The 27,483-nt window shown below is 36.9% G+C and overlaps 1 protein-coding gene and 1 long non-coding RNA gene across 2 annotated transcripts; both read left to right on the top strand.

Annotated features, from left to right (window-relative positions):
• Positions 1–5,908: 5,908 nt before the first annotated feature.
• Positions 5,909–7,855, top strand: LOC113696673 (UPF0481 protein At3g47200-like). The gene is made up of 3 exons (XM_072056165.1): positions 5,909–6,031; positions 6,607–7,093; positions 7,184–7,855. Exons 1-3 carry the CDS (start codon positions 5,909–5,911, stop codon positions 7,792–7,794), a joined length of 1,221 nt encoding a protein of 406 aa, XP_071912266.1. The 3' UTR covers positions 7,795–7,855.
• A 1,535-nt stretch (positions 7,856–9,390) lies between these two features.
• On the top strand, positions 9,391–12,439 carry LOC140010037 (uncharacterized). Its single transcript, XR_011817293.1, has 3 exons — positions 9,391–9,967; positions 11,493–11,552; positions 12,214–12,439. It is a non-coding gene; the product is annotated as an uncharacterized lncRNA (long non-coding RNA).
• Positions 12,440–27,483: the final 15,044 nt, after the last annotated feature.

Raw genomic sequence — 27,483 nt, 5'->3', positions numbered from 1 at the left:
AACGTCTACAATTGATTTTGGAATGGAACACACCAAGATCAGCTCAACTTGCCTTTGCTTGATCTGTATAAAAGAAGAAACACTAAACAAAGCAAAGGTAAGTTTGTTAAGAAAATAATAGGCCTTCACCGGGTTGCTCAAGATCAGCCCACTTTCTCTTCTTTCTTCCTTTTTACCACCCATCTCATTAGATTTTTCCATCTCTTTTTCTAGTTCAACAGCTGACCCTTTTATCTCATTACTTTCAACTTCCTCGGGTTTTACCTCTGCAGGCACAATTCCCTCATCTAACTTTTTCTCCATTCTATAATGCTCAAGCTCACTTTTCATGCATGCTAGATCAATACAAAGTTGGTCATAAGTAAGTGATACAAGTGCAAGACGACGACTATTAAATAAGAAGGAATACTTATTAGTATGTCCATCAATTTTAACTTCTCGCCTCGACATCCATGCTTTGCCCAACAACACATGTGTCACTTGAATTGGGACTACATCACACAACACCTCATCCACATATTTGTCGATTTGAATAGGTACAAGTGTGTGCTTAGTAACCTAAACATCCCCATGAGTGCTCGTCAACTTGTACGGTTGAAGCTGATCAATGGTTGGAAGATTTAATTTCTCAACCATGATAGCACTTGCAAGATTGACTTCACAACTACCATCAATGGCCAAGCTACAAATTTTATCTTTGACACCGCAACGAGTATAAAACCAACCAAGCAACTGAGATTTGACGAGGTCCAATTGCTTATCTACACCATGTAATGCCACTTCTTTGACTCCCTTAGGATCAGGAAGACAATGTTGTGGGCTAGCTTTTATGCGTCTTATACTCGCCATGACGTATGAGGGAACCTGTAAAAAGTTAGCAACGAAACCGAAGATATTGCCTTTCACGCTCCCTTACGTGTATCCACTCGCACTCGTGTATATGGATGTCACTCTAATGGACTTACCAAATACCTTTACCTGTTGGGTTAGGTAGTTGAGAAATGCTGCTCAAGTCCAACAACCGTTACCAACCTTTCCACAAGTGTAATCACAAGAATGTAGGAGAAAATGTAGGAAAGTGTTCCTAGAATCTAGGAGAAAATATAGGAGCAAATGTAGGAGAAAATGTAGGAAAGTTTCTTAAAATCTAGAAAGAGAATATAGGAGAGTTTCCTAAAGTGGATGAGTGAATATAGGAAAGATCCTAAAAATGGATGAGAGAATTTTAGGAGAGTTTCCAAAAAAATGGATGAAAGAATTTAGCAAAGTTTCCAAAAAAAATGGATGAGAGAGTTTGGGAAAGTTTCTTAAAAAGGTAGGAGAAAGAGTGTCCAAGTGAGTACAAAGAGTTATCCAAGTGCTTTACTTAGTTTCCTAATTGATTTTGGAAACAAGTTAGTTTTTGGAAACCCTTTGAAAATCCTTTTCCTCTTGAACAACTTTTGGTAACCTTCTTGAAACAACTTTTGGTAACCTTCTTAAAACAACTTTTGGTAATTTTCTTGAAACAACTTTTGGTAACTTCCAAATTCTACTCCAAGAAAGATTGCACAAATCAGATTTGGTTCTCTATCCAAAACAATTCGGTTGCCCCTTTCTTTCCTTTCCTTTTTTTTTTTCTCTTGCCAACCAATTCCTCTTTTCTTTCTTCTTTTCTTCTTTTTTGTCTTTTTTTTTTTGACTACAACTATCAACCACGACACAAAACAAGGAAGTCCACAAATAATAACTACCAAGAACTCCAAGATCTTTCAAGAACTTTCAAGGAAGTTGTCAGGAACTTCAGAAATTTCAAGATTGTGATCAAGAATGCAAGAAACTCAAGATTATTGTAAGTTCTCTTCAAGATTCACAAAATTCCAACAAGTTTTGCCAAAATTCAGATTTGAAAACCAAGTAAACAAGTTGGATAACACAAACAACAAGGCTGGACAGGTTTGTATTCGGATGAACAGTAACTATAAACAGTGTCGGTGAATAGTAACGATGAACAGTATGATGAACAGTTTTTTTGTGAACAGTGTCGGTGAACAGTGACTCTTTTTTTTTTTTTTGGTTCTAAACAAACGAACAGATTGGGATAAACATATATGACTCAAAATAAACGGAAAAAAAAAGATATAACCTGGTGGTTGTCGACTAGCTCTGGTACCAACTGATGTGAAACCCCGATCTAGACAACCAAAACACCATGGATTAGGCAGCGGAAATTTGACTCAACTAATCCCTTGAAGTCACGAATAATTTTGATATTATCTCAACCCGTAACTACTCGAATTAACGAACCAAATTGGAGGTAGTAGAACGCTACAATCAAGGAGATACTCGATTGATAAGTTCGGGTGAATAACTTGAGAAGATTCTCAAGTATTCAAAGGAGACTCTCTTGCCAAAGAGAAAGTGAAAACTCACTAATTGTATTTAATAGCCAAAAACTGATCTCAAAACAAAGAGGAAGTGGGGCTATTTATAACCCTTATAAGCATTAACCCTAATCCAAAAGTTGACCAAACTACCCTACATACTTAAGAAAGATTTTGGGCCTTACTTACTAACAAATGGGCCGCAATTAAACTATCTTAATTACCTAGACTTTTTAAAACGAGAAATAACCAAAATCAACGAGGAAAAATCAAATAATCCTACTAAACTCAAGCATTCGTACAATCAACTAGTCTTCACTTGAATCTTCCAATTCCCCATGTGCTTGAATGGGCCTTGGTCTTTATATTCTCATCATTTTGTGTGTCTCTTTGTAGCATGTCAACCCACCTATTTATAGAGAATATTATTTGGTTAAAACCCAAATAACAGTAGGAAACTAGTGCTAATTCCTAGATTTATACAAAATAGGAAATTACTTCTAAATTCTAAGCAAAATAGAAAATTTCCTAACTACTATTTCAAGTAACTAAGGCCTTGTTTGGCAAGTAAGTTTTTGGCCCAATTTGTCTGCTACAAGTTTTTTAACAAGTTTAACTATAGTAATCTCAAAAAATTTCTCAAAATTTTTAAACTATACATTTCAAAATATCCAAAAATTTACACACTTCAAAATTTTTTTCTACAATTTCTATAATAAGTTACAGTAAAATTTTAGACAAACACTCAAAAAACTCACTTACCAAACGGGGCTTAAAACTAATTAGAAAACTAGTTATTTCCATACAAATTAAGAAACCTACATAAAAGAAATTAAAACAATTTTCTAACAAATCTCCACCTTGGTGAATATTTCTTTTAGCAATCATTTGTCTTTAACTACCAAATAATATGATACCGAACTACACATTCAAATCAATACAGTTCTAACACCAAATTGATTCAATCAGCAAATGAACATGTGTAGTTATCCCGAGTCCAATCTCTAGTCGACTTGTGAGAAGGTGCCTCAATTTACTATCTCTCTTTACAGGATTTCTTCTCACCACCACTTGCAACTTAGGATTCGCTTCTGTGAGTTCTATTTCCTAACTATTGAGACAATTAAGCAATAAAATCATCATATTTCTTTCCATTTTCAGAACTGTTTCACCATGTGTGATTTTCAAAACTCCACCTGCAACATAAAACTCGTTGCCATTAGATTTTTCTAGCATTTGAAAATTAGATTCCTTTGTTTCTTTAGGACATATGTCATACCATCTAAAGAATATAATTGGAATCTAAAAATCACCAGAATGACATATCAACCGATGGAATTGCAAGAAAGTCTCCACCAATTCACATCCGAAATCAATATTGGACTCCACCTTTCTCCTTAACTCTTGAATCACCTACCTAAATTCACCGTCAAGTATCTCCATACTTTTCGACTTTCCATTATCCACCTTCAATACTTCTTACCAAACTTTTGAAATAAGGATATTACCCATTAAATTGTTTAATTAGTAATAGCCAGCAATCCACTTGATCTCAATAGTTAACCAGGATCAACCATGAACTCCACCTTGATATTAGTTTGTTGGAATTAAGTGTTTGTGAGTAGTTTAGTCTCACAATCAAGCTCTGATACCACTTGTTAGGATTCAAGCACAAAAAAAACAACTATTGATATATTAAATACACAACAATTTAATGACAAACAAATCATAAGCATGAAAGATAAATGACACACAAAATTTAATGTGGTTCGACTTTATCATTGAACTTATGTTCACTGAGAGAAACTTATTCTTTATTATGAGAAGAAAACCATATACAAGAATACAACTTGAATTTAAACCTAACTCTTGTATACCATCTCTTATCTCCCGAGAACTCTCTCATCTCCCAAGAACGCTCTCTTACACCTCATGTATAAAGCTATATGTCACTATTGTGTGCTCTTGTGTGTCCCTTGTGTGTCTCTTTGTAGTATGTCAACCCACCTATTTATAGGGAATATTATTTGGCCAAAACGTAAATAACAACAAAAAATCTGTGCTAATTCCTAGACTTATATAGAATATGAAATAACTTCTAAATCTTAAACAAAATAGAAGTTTCCTTAGTTTCTATTTCGAGTAACTAAAACTAATTAGAAAACTAGTTATTTTCACACAAATTAAGAAACTCGCCTAAAAGAAATTAAGCCAATTTTCTGACAATATATGTGTGTGTGTGTGTGAGATGTCCCAGGCAATTGGATAGAATTTTCTAACCTCATGAGAGACAATATATGATTTGACTTGTAAAAGTGTTACTCGAATAGTGTTGGATACTTTGTTGACCACAGTTCACTAAGTGAGATAATTGCCACCTCTAGCGGAAAACAAATCCAACTGTAGCAAAAACAAATCAAAACTACCGTTCAAACCTCCTTCCAATAATGGTGGCAACTTCATAAACATGTGAAGAAAAGCCAAGCCAATCAATCCAGCATAAAATCTTGTTGCTGATTGAATGATGGATTTGTTCTTTTGCTTGGTAAAAAAATATCTAATAATACTATTATTGGAATAAGAGAAAAGGAATAGTATATATGCGGGCCTATGAACTATTAGATAAATTGAATTAATTATTTTGAACTCATGATTTCACTTAAAAGTTATTTGGGCTAGTCTGTAGATTCGAGGAACCAACAGTCATTTGGGCTGTTGGCCACCACTAGAGACTTGCCACAATAAGTCATGGTGGGATGGGAGATCAAAGGTTTAATTCTCAGTATGTGGTTTTGTCAAATTTGCTTCCTAATCCAACTCATGTTTCCTAATCCAACTCTAAAACTAACAAAAACAATTAAAGTCTTCCAAATTCCACCAAAAATATCCATATTTGACTTGAACTAGGAAATCTCCATGCGCGATAAATTCCCGAGTCTTCAGGACTTGAATATAGGTTCCGAACATACCACCACCAAATTAGCAGAAAATTGCCCCCTTGAATCATGTTTTGGTTATTTTCCTACAATTAGCACCATTAACCAAATATAAGTAGAATCCATCAATTAAAACAATATTTGGTAAAGTAAAAGAGGAAAATAATCATAAAATTAATGATAAAAATGCAACCTATTACTATTATTGGAATAAGAGAAAAGGAATAGTACATATGCTTGGGCCTATGAACTATTAGATAATTTGAATTAATTATTTTGAACTCATGATTTCACTTAAAAGTTATTTGGGCTAGTCTATAGATTCGAGGAACCAACAGTCATTTGGGTTGTTGGCCACCACCAGAGACTTGCCACAATAAGTCTTGGTGGGATGGGAGGTCAAGGGTTTAGTTCTCAGTATGTGGTTTCCTCAAATTTGTATGAGTGCGTACTAGATCCATCTAGTCTGATGGTGATTCAGTTTTTGTTAGTTCCCCTGTAGGATTAGGCTAAAGTAGAAGCAGGAATATCGTATAGAACAAAAAAAAAAAAGTCTATAGATCCGAGGAGTTACAAATGATATTAGAACAAATTTAGAACAAATTTCGCATGGGGGTGAGTTTGACCCAGGGCATTAACAAACAGTTCAAAGTAAATTTGAGTCTAACCCGGGCATTACAAACAGTTGAGAGTAAACTTCCTATGGGTCATGCTAGTAAACTTTGCATGGGGGTAAGCCTAACTCGGGGTGTTACAAATGATATCAGACCAAATTTTGCGTAGAAGTGGCTTGGAACCAATGGTGTTATAGTTAAATGCCACGATGTGGATAGGGCATTCAGGGCAAACTTCACGGCATGAGGGCAAGTCTGACCCAGGGCGTTATATCTGATATTAGAGAAAATTTTGCTTGGGGGTGAATTTGGGACCAATAATGTTATAGTTTGATTACGTAAAGTAGTGCAAGAAACTAAGTATCACATTGGATAAGGTTTTTCAGGATGTTATAAATAGTGTCAGGGCAAATTTTGTGTGAGGTGAGTTTGGACCAGTGGTGTTATGACGGATTTTGTGAGAAAAGTCCTTACGTGAGGGCATGAGTGAATAATGGGTTTTACAAGGATGCAAAGTGCTTAAGTAGGGTGAATGTGATGCTCCAAAAAGAAGTCCCATATCGGGTGGGATAAGAAAAAAGGAATAGTATTTATGCCTGGTCCCATAAACTATTAAATATCTTGGACTAACCATTTTGAACTCATGATTTCATTACCGCCCACCTTTTCTACTTGGTCCCATATCGGGTGGAGATGTTCGTTGCTGATAGCGGCCATGATGTACTATTTTTCTATTTCAAGGTACTTCAACTTGTGAATGATGCTAGAAATTGTTATTTTGAAGATTCTACTAAAAAGTACGATGATGAAACTTTTGCACAAATGATGCTTCTTGATGCCTGTTTCATTATCAACGACATAATTTCTAGATGCAAAAGTGGCGCAAACTTTTACATCACACGCTATTGTCTTGGTGACTTGGCATCGGCAATTGTACTTCGTGACATGTTTTTACTTGAAAATCAAATTCCCTTCTGGCTTCTTAAGTTTCTGATGTGTTTGAGATGTGGTAAACAAGAAGGTGAAGAGATGCTCAACGAGTTCTTGAATGGGACTATGTTCGGGAATTATAAGGGGAGTGGAATAGCTAGCAGAGATAAGGACCTACCCCATCATCTTCTGGACGCTTTCTGGCTAGTTCTTGTCTCTGAATCCTGTAAAGACAAACCAACCTCTCCAAAATCTAGGGCCAGCAATGACTCTGTCTGTCTCAATCAATTCAAAAATTTGGGCAGATGCAGCAATCTTCACGAGTATATTTGCAATTTGCCATGTTTTCTGTGGTGGAGAAGATCAAATATTGACAATGATTCTAACACAACAAAATACGTTCACTGCTTTCGTTCAGCCACGGAGTTGAAGGCCAAGGGAATTCACTTTAGGCGCAGCAGTGCTGACTCTTTGAAGGGCATCAAGTTCAAATCAGGTTATTTCTATGCAACACTTGAAGTTCCAATTTGGTTTGTTTCGATTTACACCAATGTTTTCTTTTTAAATATGATTGCCTATGAAATGTGCCCAAGTACCAGCACTGACCGAGCAGTGACAGCATATATTGAGTTCATGAAATCGCTGATCGACAGCCCCAAGGACGTGAAAGAACTAAGAGAAAAAAGGATTTTGCTCACAACTTTGGGCAGTGATGAAGAAGTGTTGAAGGTTTATAAAGACATAAACACTTACGGGGTGCGGAATGTCACCATTTTTCATGGTGTGAAGGAGAAAATTCAGGCACACTATAACAACAAGGCAAAGACATGGCTGGCTGAACTTTTCTACACTTATTTTAACAGTCCCTGGACTGCGATTGCTTTATTTGCTGCTGCTTTCCTTCTTGTCTTAACTTTTCTTCAGACCTATTATACAGTAAGGCCTTCTTAATTCCCTAAAGATAATTAGAAGTTGAAATAGTAACGGTAAAGACTAGAGTTCTGTGGACGGTATCAAATTAGTATTTAAAAAAAATTTTAGGGACTGTATGGAACATCTATGTATTCTGGGTGTATGTATTTTCTTGATTTGACGATGTTGTACAATAGACTTGTGTCATATGTTGATGTTGTACAATAGTCTTATATTATATATTCTTTTTCCGCACTTAGTTCTCCAATGTTAAGTTTTTTATCTTTTAATTTATGGCATGTGCATCAAATTTGGATTAGGGGGACAGGCAAGTGAAATTCGGGATTGGCACAGGTCCAGTTGTGCTTGGTTGATTTAACTTTCACAAAAATTTGTATACACATACACCAAGATTTATGTACATGAACTAAATTTTTTTTCCTGAGTTATGTACATGAACTAACAATCAACATATACACCAAGAATTACTATATATTGGTATATTTTTTCCTGAGTCGTGTACATAAACTAAAATTACTTTTTTTTATGCATGTGCATCTATAACTATTGATCGATAACATACCGAAACTAATGCTCTTGTACATGCAATACAATGAATGTAAAAGAGCTCGATGAGATTGAAATCTTGGCTTGCCATATACTCCCTCCGTCCAGTAAAATCTGTCGTACTTTGGGAACAACGCTTTTTATGCACAGTAATATCCAGTTATCTATAAGTTCGTTTGTTCCAAGGCCCTTTACATTTCACTGACTCGTCCAAGAAACAAACGGGTCAAAGTGGGACCCATAAAAAGCACTCCATTGTTTCAACTACAAAAAATTCATTTCTTTACCAAAATCTCCTTCATCCAAGAAACAAATGGGTCAAAGTGGGACCTACCAAAAAGGAATCTTTTGTTTCAGCCACAAAAAACCGGTTTTGTGATAACTCGAGAGAAATCTTGAATAAACTTAGCCATTATTACCCTTATTTCATCATTTGAAATATTATAGATAACAAATAATTGGTCAAATTAAAGGACAAAATTTAATTGTTCTATAAATTGAGGATTTAGCAATATCCTAGAATAGTGTAGGAAAACATATATATATATTTATATATATAAATTTAACAAGAAGAATTTATTCTAAATATTAGTTACACGAATCAAATAAACATCCGATATGCATATTACCGTTTGTGACCTTTGAATATATTGAATAGTGGAATAAGTGATACGTCTAGTTGAATTTCTTTAAGATCAAGTGTAAGAAAATCTACTGGATAGATATATTTAGAAAGTTTTCAAGGTAAATGCAAAATTGGAACAAACGGAAAATTTTGAGTCAAGGTGTGAGGCAATAAAATTTCGGGTTCATGGCAACCAAATAAACTAAGATGAAAATACCAAACTAACCACCGAATTTCAGATAAAATACCATGCAACCAAGACCCAATCATTAGAAATTTAACAAACAAAATGGGTGCTTGAGGAATTAAAACCAATTGGAGGTCAACTAACTAGCTATTAGAGCAAACGGTAGAGAGGAAATAAGTGGAATTTGGCTGCTGACTTGGGACGGTGGGTAGCTCTCGTCTGGACAGCTGCCCTGAAGGAATTTGCTGAGTATGCAGTGACCGAATGAGGTGAACATTGGATTGATCAGCACCGAATGAAGAAGCTTGAGTGGTCGGTGGAGTGAAGGAAATATGTTCAAATGCTCTTCTTACCAACCAAGCATTGGAAACCAAATCGAGAGTGAGAGTTTCGGTCATAACCATTCATGCCAAAACACCACCGAGTGAGAAATATTTCTGGTTCCTCTTGTCCAGCTTGCAACCGAGAGAGAGAGAGAGTGAGGGAGAGAGTGCTAGCTTTATCTCTCCAGCTCGCAACCTCATAACCGTGAGCCAAAGTGAGTGAGAGGGAGAGAAATCTTGTTAGCTGCATCATCCACCAGTTTTAACCGAGAGTGAAAGTGACGTAAGGAAGAAGAAGGAGAGAGTTGGAGCGGAAACTTTGAGGAGCCGCAGCAGAAAGCTAAGAGTAACCTGCAATTACCGGATTCTAAAGGAAAGAGGAACTCATTTCTGGCCTCTTTCAACTGTGAGAACCAGCCACAAAGAAAGAAGGAATGCAGTCTATCGAGTTAAGGATGGGAGAGTGAAACCAGAATTTTATTTTCTTAACTTAGGCCATAAGAACCAGAGGTAAACTACTGTCCTCCTCTTCCAGTTCTTCCACGTTTAGTTAGTAGTCTTTTAGACTGAGTTGGAACCAAGTAAAAGAAAACTTTCTGGAAAACAAAGGTTATCAAAGTTGGAAATGTTAGTTTGAAGCTGCTATGTGATACTTGATGAGCTAATCTGCAATTTTCCAGTTGTATCTTCTGTTGCATGTCTCACATACATTTTCTGGTCACATATCTTAACATGCATATCACCTTTGAGAGGTTAAAAGCAAGGAAAAGATGAATTAAAAGCAGGAACATTGTTGGAAATTTTAATGAGGACCGTAGGAAGAAAACTTGCTGGAATTTTCCAACTCTATCCGAGAGAAGGAAATGAAGAGGTTTCTAGCTGTCCTCATGAATTATGGCCTTGAATCTCTATGTTAAACTGTAGTATATGATGTATAATAGCTGGTCTGAACATGCATGGAATATTTGAGCAAGAACTGAAGTGATTATTGGAGAGAAAATAGTGTTGAGTGATTGCTGCAACAATTCTGGAAAAAAATGCAGAAGGAAGAAGATCGTGAGCTGAACCAGTATTGTTCTGATTTCCCTTGGCTATAAACTTGTATTCATGCTGATGGTACTCTGTAGTTTGATAACCAACCTTTGCATGTGGAATTTAATGAACAAAACTGAAAGAAATTAGGGAGGAAAAACTATGAACTGCGTTGTTAATTGCTTCACAGCTGAGTGAGTGAAGCAGGATGGGCTTCTGTCCGGCCATTTTTTACTATGAAAATGTGAGAACTGGATGTTAGTGTCTTCACAAGAAATGTAGGTCTATATTTTAGCTTCGAAACGCTATAAAGTTCGCCTCAATTCGATAAGCATAGCTCTAGTTATGATTGAAATACCAGAGGATGGTAAAGCTGCCTTCCTCGTTGCCTTTCCTTTTGTTTCGCATGCATGCAGCTTTGATAATGGCCATGAGGAAATCAACTTTTAACTAACATTTCTTCTAATTTCCAATCTTGTAAGCTTTCATAAATGATAGCTACCATTGTGTTGAGATTTAATCGCTATACCTAGTTCCACGAGTAGAGTTAGACTAAGGCAATTGAGTGAAAAGTCACGATAGTTATATACGTAAAGTGGCTTCTAATTATTTAATATTGTTTTCACGAATATTTTTAAAGGCTATTAAATTGAGGGACTGGTATAGTGGAATAAAACTTAATTTCCAAATAACTTAGAGTCTAATTAATTAAAAAGGAACCAAGGGAATACTTCTAAACCTTAATTTTGGAATCTTGAGTGGAAAATGATTTAAATCCTAAAATAAATATCTTATGAATTATTAACTTGGGAAAACAGGTATAATTCTTGATTAAAACAATAAAGTCAATAAGTTTCAAAATAAAATGATACATGAACATTGAATATGTTATATTTTATACTTTAAAGTCAAACTTGATTTTAATAGTCCAAGTGATAAAGTAAGAACAATAAGTGAACATCTACAAACTATGTAGTTGATTTGGAATTATTAACTTGTCCAGGATGTAGCTGTGAGCCAAGAAACAAACCCGAGGCTCAAGAGTAATTTACTTGGATAATTGGTGAGTGTTTTCCGAATTTATGTGTTAAACTGCTTATGTGTACCTAAGTGCAATTATATGGCAAATGTGCTTATTATGAAATATTGCTAAGTGATTCATTGGAAGTGTATCTCAATTGTCCCTCGCCTTCTAAGTCGAGGGTGTACTTTATCGCACTTGGCTTAGTTGAGCTTGAAGATTGATAATTGATCAAGTGATATTGTAAGTGTGCATGACTGTAAGCCGTGTGTGTACTTTATCACGCCGGCTGAACTGGGCCCCAAAACCCTCTGTTCAATGGACTATTCGAGCCAGCAAAGGGCTTGGTCGGGTAGGACGGTAGCTTTGAGTAAGTGTTTTGGTATGCTCGAGTATTACCACGGAGTAGCAGATTATTGATATTGATATGGCCATCCAAGTGAGGGAACTGTTTATTGTTTTGGAGGTTATACGGAGAAGTTCGGCGGAGTGTGTAGTGCATTGAAGTGGCTCTAATGCGAGCACCGTATCCTTTTAAAAGTGATTGTTCAGTGAAGTGTTTCCTCAATTGCTAATGAAAGTGATTGTACAGTGAAATGTGCACTACTTGTTTATTTGTATTGATTCATGTGATTCTTAAATGTTACCTGCATGGAAACCTCACGGGCGTAAGCTCACCCTTTTAGCTTTGTTTTCCTTACAGGAGTTGGAGATTGAAAAGTGATTGGATGGAATTGGAAAGTTGTTTTGGGAAATCCCATCACTATGTGTATATATTGGAGTCACGTTTTCTTTCGTATTTTAAGATGGTTGAATCTTTTTTTTTGAGTTAATGTAATATTAAGAATGGATGTTTAGAACGTGTATTTTGTTTCTTTTAGTGGACAAATCTATGTTTCAAGCTGATTGGAGTGGTACTTAAGAGTGAATGTTCAGTTGTCCAATGGTAATGTTATCTCTGAAGTTAATGGGAGTGAGTGAGTCCTAGCGAGTGCCAGGCAGGCGATTCACTAACTTCTAGGGTATGCCCTAGGAGAAGGTGGGGTCGTCACAGGTTTCCTTATCAAAATCTTCTTCTAGCAGATTTCTTCTCCATTGTTTTTTCTCCTGGCAGAATAACATGCCTTATTATTTTGCTCGTTTAGTTTTTGGGTCAATCTAAAATTATTCACCTATTTTTACACTATTTTTTTGCTTTCAAAATGAATTTATTTTGTGAAAGTTGATTATTCTTAACAAATTCGTGTATATGAAAGTAATTTAAAAATTGAAAGCTTTTAAAAGAAAACCACTAATTAAGTCATCTCGATATTCTATTTACTGCAAAAAATCGAAATTATCCTCTTGATAACAAAATCAGTCTTCAATTGAAGTTTGAAAGAGCCATATACACATTCTTGGTGATGAATTTGGCTGGAGTCGGAACCAAGAATTTTGCTGGAGCTGGAAGTCAAACATGGTACAAGTTGGGACATTTGGATGTCCTTTGGGACCATACATTAATTTGTGGACCAACTAGCACATGCATTGTCATATCATTAGTGAAGGGCAGAAATGAGACTTCATAGCTTAAAATAGTTTGAAATGTTAAACATGACAAACATTTTGAAACAGTCCAAAAAGGAAAGTATGACACTTTCAATGGGACGGAGGGAATAGTAAATCTTGGCGGTTCTTGATCAAATAATGGACTCGCCTCCATAATTCAAATTCGTCAGGGGCAATCCGGTCTCAGTATGATCACTGGCAAATTTAAAAACCAATCAAACAAAACCTGGTTAAAGAATGGGCTATATATAGCACCAAATTGAAGACTCCATTAACGGGGTATACTGTTGTCACATGCATATACATTGAGCCCTGTAGGGAGAACAGCAACCAAGGATAATTTTGTCAGTTGCTACAGCTAGAGCAACTCCCTTACATTCTTGAACACTTTTCGATTCCTCAAGGACCTCGAAAAGCCCAGATGATGGAAAATACACTTCGAGAGTGTGAGAGGATGCCGATCAACGGAGAGAAGAATACTTGTGTCACATCCTATGAGTCATTGGGTGAATTTGCAGGAAAAATCATGGGTTCGGAGACCAATATCGGAGTCTTTTTGACACAACAGCCCACGAGATCAACTCCAGACAGATTGCAAAACAACACAATCTTACAAGTTCCTGAAATGATTTTAACTCCGAAGATGACATCCTGTCGTACCATGGCTTATCCTTAAATCTTTTATTGCCATTCTCAAGAGGCTGACAATCGGGCGTGTACCGGATTTTGCTGACAATCGAAGCTGTTTGTCACATGGATACTGGAACCATGGTCACGTTGCCTTCCGGGACCTCCCCTGTTTGCCATGTTCTTCCGGCAGAAAGCTTTGTATTGGTTCCAATATAGGGCTCTACCATTCTGGCCAAATGGTCTAAGAGCTCAAGCTTCCATCTCTATTTGGCTGTTGTATTGCATCCTGTGCTCCCTCTTTCACTTGAATCTAAATAACACTACGACTCAAAGACTGGCTCTGCTTTCAGCTCTGAACGTTTTATCTCCTCAAAAAAAAAAAGGCTCTGGACGTTTTTATGTATTTCGATTTCTATCCGAATTTCAAGCTTGTATTTTAGTAGATTTCGGTGCAGCCTATACTACTTTTCCATTTCTGCCAATGTGCGAGAATTTGGATTGTTGCAAGAGAAGCTACTTTTCAAAGGAACAACCTCACGTCCGTGTACATGCACATACATAAATGCGCGTGTATGTACCTATATACACGCACATCTATCTTTTTTTTTCCCCCTGATGGAAGGCATGATTGATGCAGTTCACTCTGAACTATTTTTCTTATGGTCTCTCCCTCTTCTGGAAACTTTTTTCCATTCTAATAAATATAAATTATTTTCTTAATCATATAGAGTAAATTTTCATAGGGTGCTTTATATTGTTACATTTGCAATTTTATTAACTTGGCTAAAAATGGTTTGCTGCATCTTTTGTGTTTACTTGAAAACAAATACAGAGTTTAAGGTGTATAATAATTGTAATAGTTTTGTAACTACCTCAAAGAATTAGTGAAAGAATAAAATTTTCAATATATTAATTTGACTTAAACTTTAGAAAAATTAACGATGACATGTTAACCCAGATTATGAGGAGGTTGTTTATAGATTTTTAAGCTATGGAGGGGTTATAAGATAAACTACCAAATCACAAAAGGGAAAATTTTAATTTAATAAAAAATTATTGTGCTTTAATACTTGTAAAGTTTAAAACTTAATAATTTGTAATTTTGTTTTACACCAGTACATCCATTCAAATAAACATTATGTACTAACACATATTTCTTGGATACATTGAATGGCAAACCAATTCTTTACCTATAATCTACGAAGGTTAATTTGCATGAAGCTAGCTAAACAAAAAGTGCAATAAAACACAATTTGCTACTCTTTTGTTTTGATACAATGTACACACATAATGGAGCAATAAATTTGAATTACACTAATAAGTTGTTTAAATGGGGTTCAAAAAATTATTTGTTGTTAACTTTGATGGGATAAACCATGAGTACTATAAATTCACAAATTTTAAGTGCAATTGTACACCTTTTTTTTCGTTACCTTGGATGAAGTCATCATAATGACTTCTGTCCTAGTGGCATCTACTTGCGTTGTTTAGACAACGTAAAGTTTAAACTTTACTTAAAATTCCCAATCCCCAGGATTTCTCTAAATTCAGACCAATTAGTCTTTGTAATTTTTTAACAAATTATTATCCAAAATTTTGATGGAACGTATGGCCTCAATTTTGCCGAGAATTATTTCTCCCCAACAGACGGGATTTGTCAAAGGCCGAATTATTACGGATAATTATTTGTTAGCTCAGGAGTTGATTTCAGATATAGGCAGGAAGGCAAGAGGAGGGAATGTAGCTTTAAAACTAGATATGACTAAGACATATGACCGGATGTCATGGAGGAATATTATTACCATGTTGCGCAAATTTGGGTTTGGAGAGCGATTTATAGACATGGTCTGGAGGCTTATCTCTAATGTTTGGTTTTCAATTATGTGACGCCCGAAAGAAGAAAAAAGGAAAAAAATTCTGTGAACAGTACTTTTGGAAGAATTGGTTGGGTGATTTGAAAAAAAATGGTTTAGCTACTGCCTTGAATCCGGCCAGATTCCGGCCGGATTGTGACGTGGCACCTCCGCACCCAGGTTTGACCGGCTGATTTCCTATGTTCTTATCTTGTTTTTTGGCTAAAATATCTTCATTCTTTCCCTTGGCTTGGCCGGCAGTTTTGAGGAGCAAAACTAAGAGAAAAAGTTCTTCATTTTCTAGTTTCAATCCTTGCCCAAATCTTGAGTTTTAACCGGTGAAATCACAAACTACTCCGTACAAGTGTACACTAAAGAAGAATGAAGGTCTTGGTGGAGTGATTTTTGTAGAAGAAACCCTAAGCTACCATCTTTCCTAAGGGTTAACTCACCTAGAAATTTCCTTTTGTTCTTGATAATTGTATAGTAGTAGTTTGTAGTGGCTAAATAAGTTATTTTATGGAAGAGTTTATGGTTTGAAGTAGTATTAAGGAATTTTCAGTTTTATTGGGGATTTTTCCACTTTTATATGATGAGTAAGGATTGGCTATGGTTTGGTAGTTTTTTTTTATGAGAAATATTAAAGGTTGATAGGCTAGTATATTTTGCCTAAAGAGATTTCCAGCTTTTGTGCATTAATTTCAATTCTAGAGTTTCGAATTGGGGCTTAATTGTGAATGATCTTGGAGCTATTAATTGGCTCACATTGAAGGGTATTGTGACCCTAATTAGATGTTTTTTATTGCCTATGATTTGTATGTGTAATTGTGATTGAATTGAGATAGGATTGGTGATGTATTGTAGGATGGAAAATGAAGAAATTAAGGGGAAATGCTGTCCAATCTTTGAGAGCATTTGATTCCTTTGAATTTGAGTTGATCTTGATTACTGTTATGGAATTCTTGTGATTTGGAAGTTGAGATGATGAAGTTCCATGTTAGTGATATTTCCAGACTTTATCTAAGTGATTTCATCCTTAATTTTCCATGTATATGATTAGTAGAAGCTATTCTAGTGTTAAGGTGGAATTACTAGCCTTAATTGTAATTAGTGATGGTTATATGCAAAGATTAGTTTAGAAATGTAACTTCAGTTTTAGGGTATTATTTCTGCCCTCATGTGATAAGTAGTGGTTGTTCATAGCATGATAGCTTGATATTGTGATAAATGAAGCTTTGGTATGCTAGTTTTGATTACCTAAAGGAATTTCAACTAGAGTACATGAACTCCGGATTAGGGTTTCCAATTGTGGTAGTAATCTGTCCTGTTTTTACATTGTATGTTTGACCTTGAGAGAGACTGAATCGGCTCTTTATCAAAATATAAAAGTTGTAGATATATGAGTTAACTATCTACCTGTAAAATTTCAGATTGATCAGAGTACTGTAGCTTGTGAATTTACCAAAATACCCTTGACTGTTCATAGACCCTGTTTTGCGGACAGTTTTCTGTCCTCTCCGAGATTTCGATATTTGACCCTGCAAATGTATGATTAGGCTTCGGAGGTCTTCATAAGAAATGTTGGTATATGTCTTAGCTTCATAATGCCATAAGATTTGTTTCAATCCGATAAGTGTAGCTTCAATTGTGATTAAAGTGCCAAAAGGTGATAGAAGCTTGATAATATTAGAATTTCCTTTGCTTGACCTGATATTTGTAATCTAGGGTTTCGACTTGAGCAAGGCAATGATGTATGCTGGATAAGGTTCGTGAGCCGTGGTTGGTGAGTGATCCCTTAACTATTTTCCAAAAGTTACTTTTGAAATAATTCTTGCATTGGTTACACGATTGCATATCATTTGTGTTTGTGTGTGTGCCATGACATTTTGGCTCCGATGAGTTCTTGGGAAAATCTTGTGCTTAGAACCAACGTCTTCACTACTGTTTACGCATTCTTTGGAGCACGATGGCTCCTTATTTCTGTTTATCTGTTACTTGATCCAAGGGAGCGTTGGATATTTAAGTACAAGGATTTCACTGGCTCCAAAGAGCAATATACGCACATCTGATCACTAATTCTTGATATCATTTAAATGCACTATCGTAAAGCTTATTTGATTATTGATTTTACTGTTCACTCACTGAGCTTATAGCTCACCCCAAATGTTTTCTTCTCCCCACAGGGTTTGAGGCAAAGGAAGCGCTTATATTACGTTATTTGTGTGACTGGATGGCCTATATATTGTATAGTTTAGATTTGGATTCGTTTTGTGTAATAGTTGGGCTAGTGTGACTGTTTGGGGTTGAAGTGGATGTATGTGTACGTTCCACGTTTAGAATACGCATTCGCTGCACTGATGATATGTAAATTTTTGGAACATTTGATGTATATTTGAGATTTATATTGTACTTTATTTGAGGACTGTAGTGAGTGAGTGAGTCCCGGCGAGAGTTGGGCAGGCGGTCTGCCGAACCCTTTGGTTCGCCTTAGGGGGAGGTGGGGCTGTCACAAATTATCATTAATGAAACATCACACGGCTACTTCAAATCTTACAGGGGGCTAAGTCAAGGAGATCCATTATCCCCAGTGCTATTTATTACCGGATCAGAACTGCTCTCACGAGGACTAAATAATCTACCAATGCAGCACAATTGTGTAGGGTTTAGAGTCCCAACAGGCTGTCCTATCGTCACGCATCTAGCATTTGCTGATTTTTACTAATGGATCTACTGCTATTTTAAAGAGAATTGTGCAGGTGCTCGATGCTTACCAACAATCCTTAGGACAACTAGTAAATACATAAAAGAGTGGCTACTTGGCCCATAAGGCCCTACCAACAGCTCGGAGAAGGGTGGTTGAGCGAATTACGCACTTTACTAGACAAGAGTTTCCAATTTGCTATCTTGGTTTTCCTATGTACACGAGCAGAAGTAAATCAGTGTACTTTAGAGAGGTGTGTCAGACTGTGCTGGCTAGAATTATGTCTTGGAAGTCAAGATTGATTTCCTAGGAGGGAAAATAATTTTAATAAAGCATGTGTTATCATCCATTCCAGTCCATTTACTATCAGCTGCAGTGTGTCCCGCCTCGATGTTTAAAAGAATAGAGCAGGTTTGCGCGAATTTTTTATGGGGTTCATCAGGCGAAGAGATGAAATTTCACTGGATGAGATGGTCTCAGTTATGCTTTCCGGTGGCGGAGGGGGGAGTGGGTTTCAGGAAGCTCAGTGATATATATTCGGCTTTCTCCTGCAAATTGTGGTGGAATTTTCGGAAAGGAACTTCACTTTGGGCAGGATTTATGCAAGCAAAATACTGCAGGGGACTTCATCCTTGTCAGGTGGAATTGAGGCGGTATGACTCGGTGACGTGGAAAGGAATGTTAAACATAAGTCGACAGGTGGAACTATCTATGGTATGGTTGGTTAATGCGGGTTCCTGCAACTTTTGGCATGACAATTGGTTGGGCAGTGGTACTCTATATCTTAAAACTAGGGTGTATCCGGCCCTAACTTTCAAAGAATTCATATCAAATGGGGACTGGAACATTAACTTGCTCGGACAATATATATCGCAAGAGTTTATCCATCCAATATTACAACATCCGGTTCCGGAGGGAGATTGCCACGATGAACTTATATGGAGGCAAACAACATCGGGAAGGTTCACATTATCATCGGCCTTTCAGGAGGTTCGTTAAACTCGTAATTACTCTATGATTCATTCTTAGGTATGGCATCCTCGGATTCCATTGAAAATATCTTTCTTCATGCTGAAATTGTTATTGAATAAATTGCCATTAGCAAATGTTTTGTGGAGGGTGGGAGTCCAATTGGCATCAAAATGCTTGTGCTGCCAAGAGGGATCAAATGAGACATTGGAGCATGTTTTCTCGGATGGTTAGGTTGCGAAGGGAGTCTGGAATTATTTTGGTAGGATGTGTGGGGTAACAGGTTCATCACTACGGACATGGTTAATGGTTTGGTGGATGTTTTCACCTAGGTCTAAGAAAAGACGGTTCCTTTACTCAGTTATCCCAAGTTTTATATGCTAACATATCTGGAAGTCTCGGAATAAAGCATACTATCAAGGGACTCAGATGCGAGTTACGAGAATTTGTCATGACATTTTGCTAGATGTGAAAGTGGTAGTAGAATTTCAGTTTATCCAGAGGCTTGCGGTGCAAACATTTCCTCAATTAAACGAGTGGACAGCTCAACTGCCAACTCGTTATACTTTTCAACTGGTGGGGTGGAGGGTGAAGGAGGCTGGAATGTTAACATTGAATACAGATGGATGCTCCAAGGGCAATCCAGGATTGAGTGGTGGTGGGGGAATACTACGTGATTCATCGGGAACTCCATTATTGGCTTTTCGGCTTACTTTGGAGAAACTTCTAGTTTGCAGGTAGAAGCGTTGGCCTTGTTAACGGGTCTCCGATTGTGCAATCAAAAGGGTTTTACCAATGTAAGTATACAAGTTGATTCGCTAGTTTTGGTTAGAATTCTTCAAAGACAGCTCCAGTGCCCGTGGATGGTATGAAGAGAGGTCAAACAGATTTGGGACATGGTTGAGGATGCGACGCATTTTGCTCATTGCTACAGAGAAGCTAACAAGGTGGCGGATAGACTAGCAAATGTGGGCGCTTCTACTAGTAACCATGACATCAGCATTTACAATCATTTCAGTGCAATTCCAAGATTGGTGCGCGGGGAAATTCGAGTAGATAGGTTAGGCATTCCGTCTATTAGGAGGAGAAAAGTAGACTAACCTATAGGAGGGTTTAGTCGAGAGTTTTAAATTTAATTTTTCTTGCATTTGGGTTTGTTGGTAGGAAGTTTTCATCCATTTGTAAGGGGAAACTCCATCAAAATTTTCTAAAAATAAAATAAAATAAGATTTTGATTTTAAAAAAAAGTTTAAACTTTACCTAAATCGAGAAAACTTTTTTGTGAACAAGTTATTCACCTCAAAAAATAAAAACTTGCATTATGTGCTTATCTTCATAAAAATGTGGGGAGAGATGGATTGAATGATTTGAGAAAAGAGAGTGTAAGTAAAAGGTTTGGAGTTCGAAACTTTTTACTTACACTAAAAATAAAAAAATCTTCATTAGAATGTGCACACAGCTATTATGCACATGGTAAATGAAGTGTATTTTCAGCTTTGTACTTTTCGAATATATTTGCATTATTTACATACAGTTTATTGTTCGTATCATGTGTATTATAAAATTTCATATTACTTTCATGTTTTAATAAATATGCCCCAGCCTGCTTACTTTTTATCCTCTTATAGACCATTGCTACTTGCTTTAATCTTGTATAATTAGAGTGTTTTTTTTTCTCCAAAAGAGACTCTAATCCTTACAATGAAGAAAGAGGAAGGGAATAGCTTGAGAATCGAAATACAACTTCATGTTCATCTAATTCATAATGGCCCCTTCAGTTAAGATGGATCGTGAGACTATATAATTAGAGTTACTGAAACGAAAATCCATGTAATTTCCTAATAATATTGAGAGCGTAAGTGGATAATTACAAGTTATGCGGTACTCAGTTACATATAATATGATTTTCAAGTAATGTTTAAGATTAGTCTTGTATATACTAACACAAAGAATCCACATCACAGAACGAAGTTTAAAGTCAAATAATTGGGATTAAGTGCCACGTATCAAAGGATACTTAGAGACGAGTGGAAAACAGGTTACTTGTAAAAAAACAAGCCTTTTATTGTCAAAACTAGCTAGAATTATTTGAGAAACTTGATATTGCTATCAATTTCTTCTTCTCTTGTTGTATCTTAAAGTTAAATTACCTTTATCTCTACAGCAAATACTTAGTGTAGTATGGATAATTAAATTCTTAAGAATAGTGATCAATCACGCTTCAAGAGTTCTCCATTCTTTCCCTTCTTTTGTGAAAGTTTACTTTGGAATTTTCTGTACTTCTAATGTGCATTCGTACCACACACATCATTAGGAAATTGAATCGATATATATATATATATATATATATATATATATATGGTCCTGGTTTCATACAAGAGTACGAGTTTGAAGAACTCTTTTTAGATTATCAAGGTATAGTTGGTTCGCTCACTCTATGATTCTTGTCATGCTTGAATAGTGCTCATTTTTTTCCGCTTTCTGTCTATGGTAAATGGCAAGAAGAACAACAAACAAAGAAACAGAACATGCACTCAACGCTACTAACTTTCATTTAATTAATTATACGGAACGCTTGGTTGAAAGAAGAACTGCATTTATTACATATCACACATTTTCATACCAATAAAGAAAATGGAGAAAATCAGACCAGCTAGAAGACATGTATGTCCGTAGTCCATTCAGAGGTAAAGTTACGGCTTCCCTGCACATTAATTATCTTTCACGAGTGGTTTCTCCTCCTTAGACTCAGCGTCGTTGCCTTGATAACCCCAAAAAATGGAGCCAGGCTTCGACTCAAAGTCTTTCATAACAGGCTTCTCCTCCTTAGACTTAGACTCAGCGTCGTTGCCATGATACCCCAAGAAAATGGAGCCGGGCTTTGACTCAAAGTCTTTCATAAGAGGCTTAGACTTAGACTCAGCTTCGTTGCCATGATACCCCCAGAAAATAGAGCCGGGCTTCAACTCAAAGTCTTTCATAAGAGGCTTAGACTTAGACTCAGCTTTGTTGCCATCATACCCCCAGAAAATAGAGCCGGGCTTCGACTCAAAGTCTTTCATATGAGGCTTCTCCTCCTTAGACTTAGACTCAGCGTCGTTGCCATGATACCCCCAGAAAATGGAGCCGGGCTTCGACTCAAAGTCCTTCAATGTGTTACCATTACTTGTCTTCTTCTGATTGGAAAGGGACGACTTTGCATGGTGATTGTCCTCAGTATGCTCATTAATGACAGCATATTGCAGAAAGTCCGTAGGATTCTTCCTTGCTTCCGTGATGCATGCAAACTACACATTAGTGCAAATATCAACATAATAGAAACTAACGTCAATATAGGTACATTGATGGTAGCACTCTAAAAGATGACCCCTTGTAGAGAAGGATAGTCAATGTCCAAATATGAGCTCAACTGGCAAGAGGAATATTAATTAGTTGATTTTGAGGTTCTTGATTTGACTTTCAATCTCTCCCGGATGAATCCTCTAGCTAAAAAATGGTAAATAGTGTCATATGCCATTACTCAAGTTACATTGATGTTTAAGTATGGTACTAGCATTGGTAATGTTTGGAAGTCAACCTTTTATGACAATAGAACTACAGAGCCATCTGAAGAGCTTCCATTCCTTCAGTGGCGATGGTTAGAGCTGCAGATAAATGTGCAAAAAGGAAGAAGAATGTGTTTTCTCAGGTAGCTTTAATTCACAGGTTTCATCAGTATTCCAATACAGTCTAGCAATTATCTCATATGAACTACTACTTCAAGTACAGTATTGATGGTTGAGAAACCTTACCAGGGCAATTGAAAAGACTGCGATCAGAGCGATAGATGAAGCCATGCCTTGCCCATGAATAGACTCAAAATGTAACTTTCGTGGTGAAAAGACTCTTGGGGGCTATACGGCTATTTATACAAGGCGATAGCTAAGTGAAGCTTGTGACGACCCCACCTCCCCCTAGGGCGTACCTAGGGTTTAGCGGACCGCCTGCCCAGCTCTCGCCAGAACTCACTCACTCACTTCAAATAAAATAGGTTACAACCTCAAAAGTAAAGGAAATAATAGTTCCCAAACTTGGAACGTACATGTACATTCATTTCTATTCCAAACATTCATACAATCCCAATTATAACAAAAATATGAGTTTTAGATACATTCAACCCTAATCGAGCGACTAGTGCGAGTACAATCGCAAAATTCCAAAAAGTAGACTATGCTAGCCTGTACCAGTCTCACACCTCGCTCGTATCCCCTGTAAGGAAAATAAATCTAATAGGGTGAGTTAAAACTCAGTGAGGTTCCAAATATCAAGTTGACTATTAATTAAAAGTACAAGTATCAATGTAGCAAAATAGCGAGCATAATAAGTTCATAAAAGTGAACAATAACACTTCAAGTAGCAAATCTCAAAATGAGCGAGTGTAAAATTCTTTTCTGAAAGGAACAATAACACTACGAATAACAATCAAAGTATAAGGATACAGATGACTCTCAGGAGCCAAATTCCCGTTGCTTCACCAGAACTTGATCAAGTATTAGTTGACACTTCGTCAACTTTCAAGTAAAGTAACCAATCCAGTAGTGCTTCGCTTCACACCAATCCGTCCACCATTCAACCTCCTTACCGGGCCCAAACACCAACTAAACACTGGTGGTAATACTCGAGTATACCGATTAGTCGAAAAGGTATCACTCCACTCGACAAAACAAGAGACCTATGGTTCGTTATCTAATTGACCAAGCCCTTGTCGACTCGACTCGATTAACTAGCCAGTGGGGTTTGGGTTCCCAAGTAGTTAACATAGTCGATGACCAATCGACTTAGTCAAGAGAAAAGTACAGAGATGGGAATGAGAGGCACCTCCCACTCGAATAGAGTGTGGTACATACTGCCGCTCAGTACTTACAAGTCAAGCCCAAGTACAAATACAAGCACAGGTCAATTGCCCATGGTGTATTTGGTTACAGGTCCAGCAGATATGGAAATTGATTGACGTACCTACTAGGCTCTCCCACTGTTTCAGGGATGCTAACAAGGTGACGGATACTCTGGCAAATGTTGGAGTAGCTCATCCACACCTGGATATCAAATTGTATGAGCATTGGAATGAATGGCCACGACTGGCTCGCGGGGGAATTCGACTAGACTTCATTGGAATGCCTTCTATTAGGATCGTGAAACCATCCTAATTCTAGAAACAAAAATTATTCAATTTTGTGCCCGTTGTATCTCTACTTATTATGAATAAAAGTGGGGTGGCGTCCCTCCCTTTTGCCGGGATTAAAAAAAAAAACAAGCACAGGTCAATGTAAATCAAGTCACTTGTACAAGCATGAATGAGATATCATGTGTTTAGTTGAGTTAGGTCAAGTGCGATAAAGTACACACTTGCCCGACCAAACCAAGCAAATCTTATCCGATCATGTTGGTAAAGGAGTTAAAGCAACTATATCAAGTTCAATCATATTTTTGGAAGCACTCACGAAAGATTTAGTGCTTGTCAAAATCACGTTCAGGAGTAACTCCTTGGTTGGAATCCAAATCTGTGATACAATATCATTTAAGAGTTTGAAATCAACTAGGGTTCGAAACATAGGAGTTTCGCTTCAAGAAGATCAAGTAAATGAAACTCATTTAGATAGTATTCATGTTACTTATCAAACTCTAGAAAATTCATGCTCGCTCTTTTGGAGTTGCTAAAGTCTTTTGGAGTTGCTAAAGAAGCAACTAAAACTTTGGAATTCGCATTTGAGTCTAAAAGACGAGGAAAACATATTCCGAGTGGTCACTACTTTCATTTTTTCAAGGGTACGAGTTTCGGTCAAATTTCATCTTATATACCTTTACGAAATAAGACTCGAATACCATAGACAATCCAAGTTCAATTCGACCTCAAATCTTCACTCAAGTCGCGAGCACACAGCCTAACTCTCGAGTGAAAATTTGGGCGGCATGCCCTTTGTATTTAGCTATTTTTCAGCAATTTATGGCTTCAATATTTTCCTCAACTCAGCCTAAATTCACACATAAGAAATCTCAACACAATAGCCCTTCAATTAGGCTCAATGTCAACCAAATACAAGGCAATTCTAGCAATGCAATCATCAAAATCAAAGCTGGAAACTAGTATTAAAGAAGAATCGTTAAGTAATAGGTTTGACATCTTCAGACACTTTGGTCACAGCTGAAGCTAAACTTATCGGATTGGGATATAATTTATGGCATTTTGAAGGTAAGATAGATACCTACATTTCCTGTGAAGATATCGACACCCAGTTCTTGCATTTTCAAGGTCAAAAATCGAAATCTCAGAGAAAACAGAAAACTGTCCGTGAAATAGGGCATTTGGGCAGTCAGGGTTATTTTAGTCATTTCATAAGATACAGTGCACCGATTGAGCTGAAATTTTACAGAAAGATTTTTAGCTCCATTCCCTACAACTCTCATGTTTTGTACAAAACCTGATTCGGCCCCTATCATGGACGAATATGCAGGTCAGAAATAGGGTAGATTCATCATCAAATCTAGAAATTCTCTTCTACTCTAAAAATTCATATCCTACCTCAGTACTATCAAGCATTATATCATCAAAACCATCAATTACTAGCTCAATACCATCAATTACTGGGTAGACAACCATATTCAAGGCTGAAAATGTAAACCCTAGCTAACCCTTCCATTATAACATCCAAAACTGAATCATTAACCATAACAAGCCAAGAACAATAGCTTCTATCCAAATTTAAACAAGATTAAGGAAGAGAAAAGGAAAGGCAGCTATGATACCTTCCAATAATTGCTTGTAAGTGAAAACCACACTATTTTTTTCCAAAACTTTTACCACACAAAGCTTTCCAACCACCAAAAGAGAAGTTTAATCGGTTTAGTTTGGTTGTTTTTGCTCAAACAAGGATGAATTCAAGGTGAAAGGTGGAGTTTTCTCTCTTGTTGTTTTTCTCTCCTCAAGCTCGGCCAACAAGTCAGAAATGGAGAAGAAATGATGTGACAGCCCCATCTCCCCCTAAGGCGAACCAGAGGGTTAGGCGGACCGCCTGCCCAGCTCTCACCGGGACTCAGTCGAACCTCAATCAAATCCGAAATAAAACCACAAGATCAAACAAAATAAAAATCCAAAACTTAAAGTGAAACTTATATACATTTCTATCTCAAAAGGAAATACAAATATCGAATATACAAAGGTTCTCAATTCGTCATACATCCAGCCCGTGTCAAGCACTAGGGCGAGAACCATTACAAAACAAAAAAACTAGACTAGGCTAACCTACACTGGGCTCTCGTCCTTGTTCGCATCCCCCTGTTAAGGAAAATAAAACTAAAGGGGTGAGCTAAAAGCTCAGTGAGGTTCCGAACACATATTCAACAATAAAGCCAATACATTAACCATCGATAATCAATAATTCAAGAAACATTTACAATGGAAAGCGATAATAACACATACATTAAAAGGATACGGGCTCACAGGGAGCCATTTGTTCGTTCGTTCGTTCGTTCGTTCGTTCGTTCTCCTGTCATTCCCTTTATTCCTCCAATCATTTGAAAATGCATTTTTGTAAGTAAAACCCTCGTTCGATCGTTCATTTCATTCACCCCCTCCTGGACGTTGGCCAGGCTCCACCAACCTACAAGGTAATACTCGAGTATACCAATGTTCACACCCAGGGTCATCATATCGCCCGACCGAGTCCGCTTCTGGCTCGAGTCGATCGGTAACGAAGGGTAGGGCCCAGTTCAACCAAAAGGCTTACATCATGCACAACTAAAGTATCAATCATTAAATCGTTGAAAATTTCACGTTTTATTTAGGTCGAGCGCGATAAAGTACACACTCGCCTAGAAAATTCATTTTGGAAATCATTGGAAACACTTAACACGTTATCAAACAATAACACAAGTCATGGAGTCAAGAATAATATAGCAAACAAGGAACACTCACCTATGTACGCAAAACAACTTGCAAAATATCCTTCCGGATATTATCCTTAGTCACCGAGAAAACCTAAAATTAACGAGAAAGAATATTACAAGTCATCTAGCACAAATAGTTAGGTGAAATCAAAGAAACTCGCCAATTGATTAGTAGATCGTAATAAAAGACTTTAAAGTGAAACGAGGACATTTAGACCCGTAGACAAAATAATTAGGGTTCATAGACCAAATGCAAAGCCAAACTCAAAAGGATTATAAAATTTTCTAATGGAAACACTTGAACCAAAGACAAGTCGGAATCCAACTAGATAGGCTAAGAAATACTGTT

The sequence above is a fragment of the Coffea arabica genome, chromosome 6e (assembly GCF_036785885.1).
Source record: "Coffea arabica cultivar ET-39 chromosome 6e, Coffea Arabica ET-39 HiFi, whole genome shotgun sequence".
Classification (NCBI taxonomy): Eukaryota; Viridiplantae; Streptophyta; class Magnoliopsida; order Gentianales; family Rubiaceae; genus Coffea; species Coffea arabica.
This window is presented reverse-complemented; position numbering and strand designations above follow the sequence as displayed.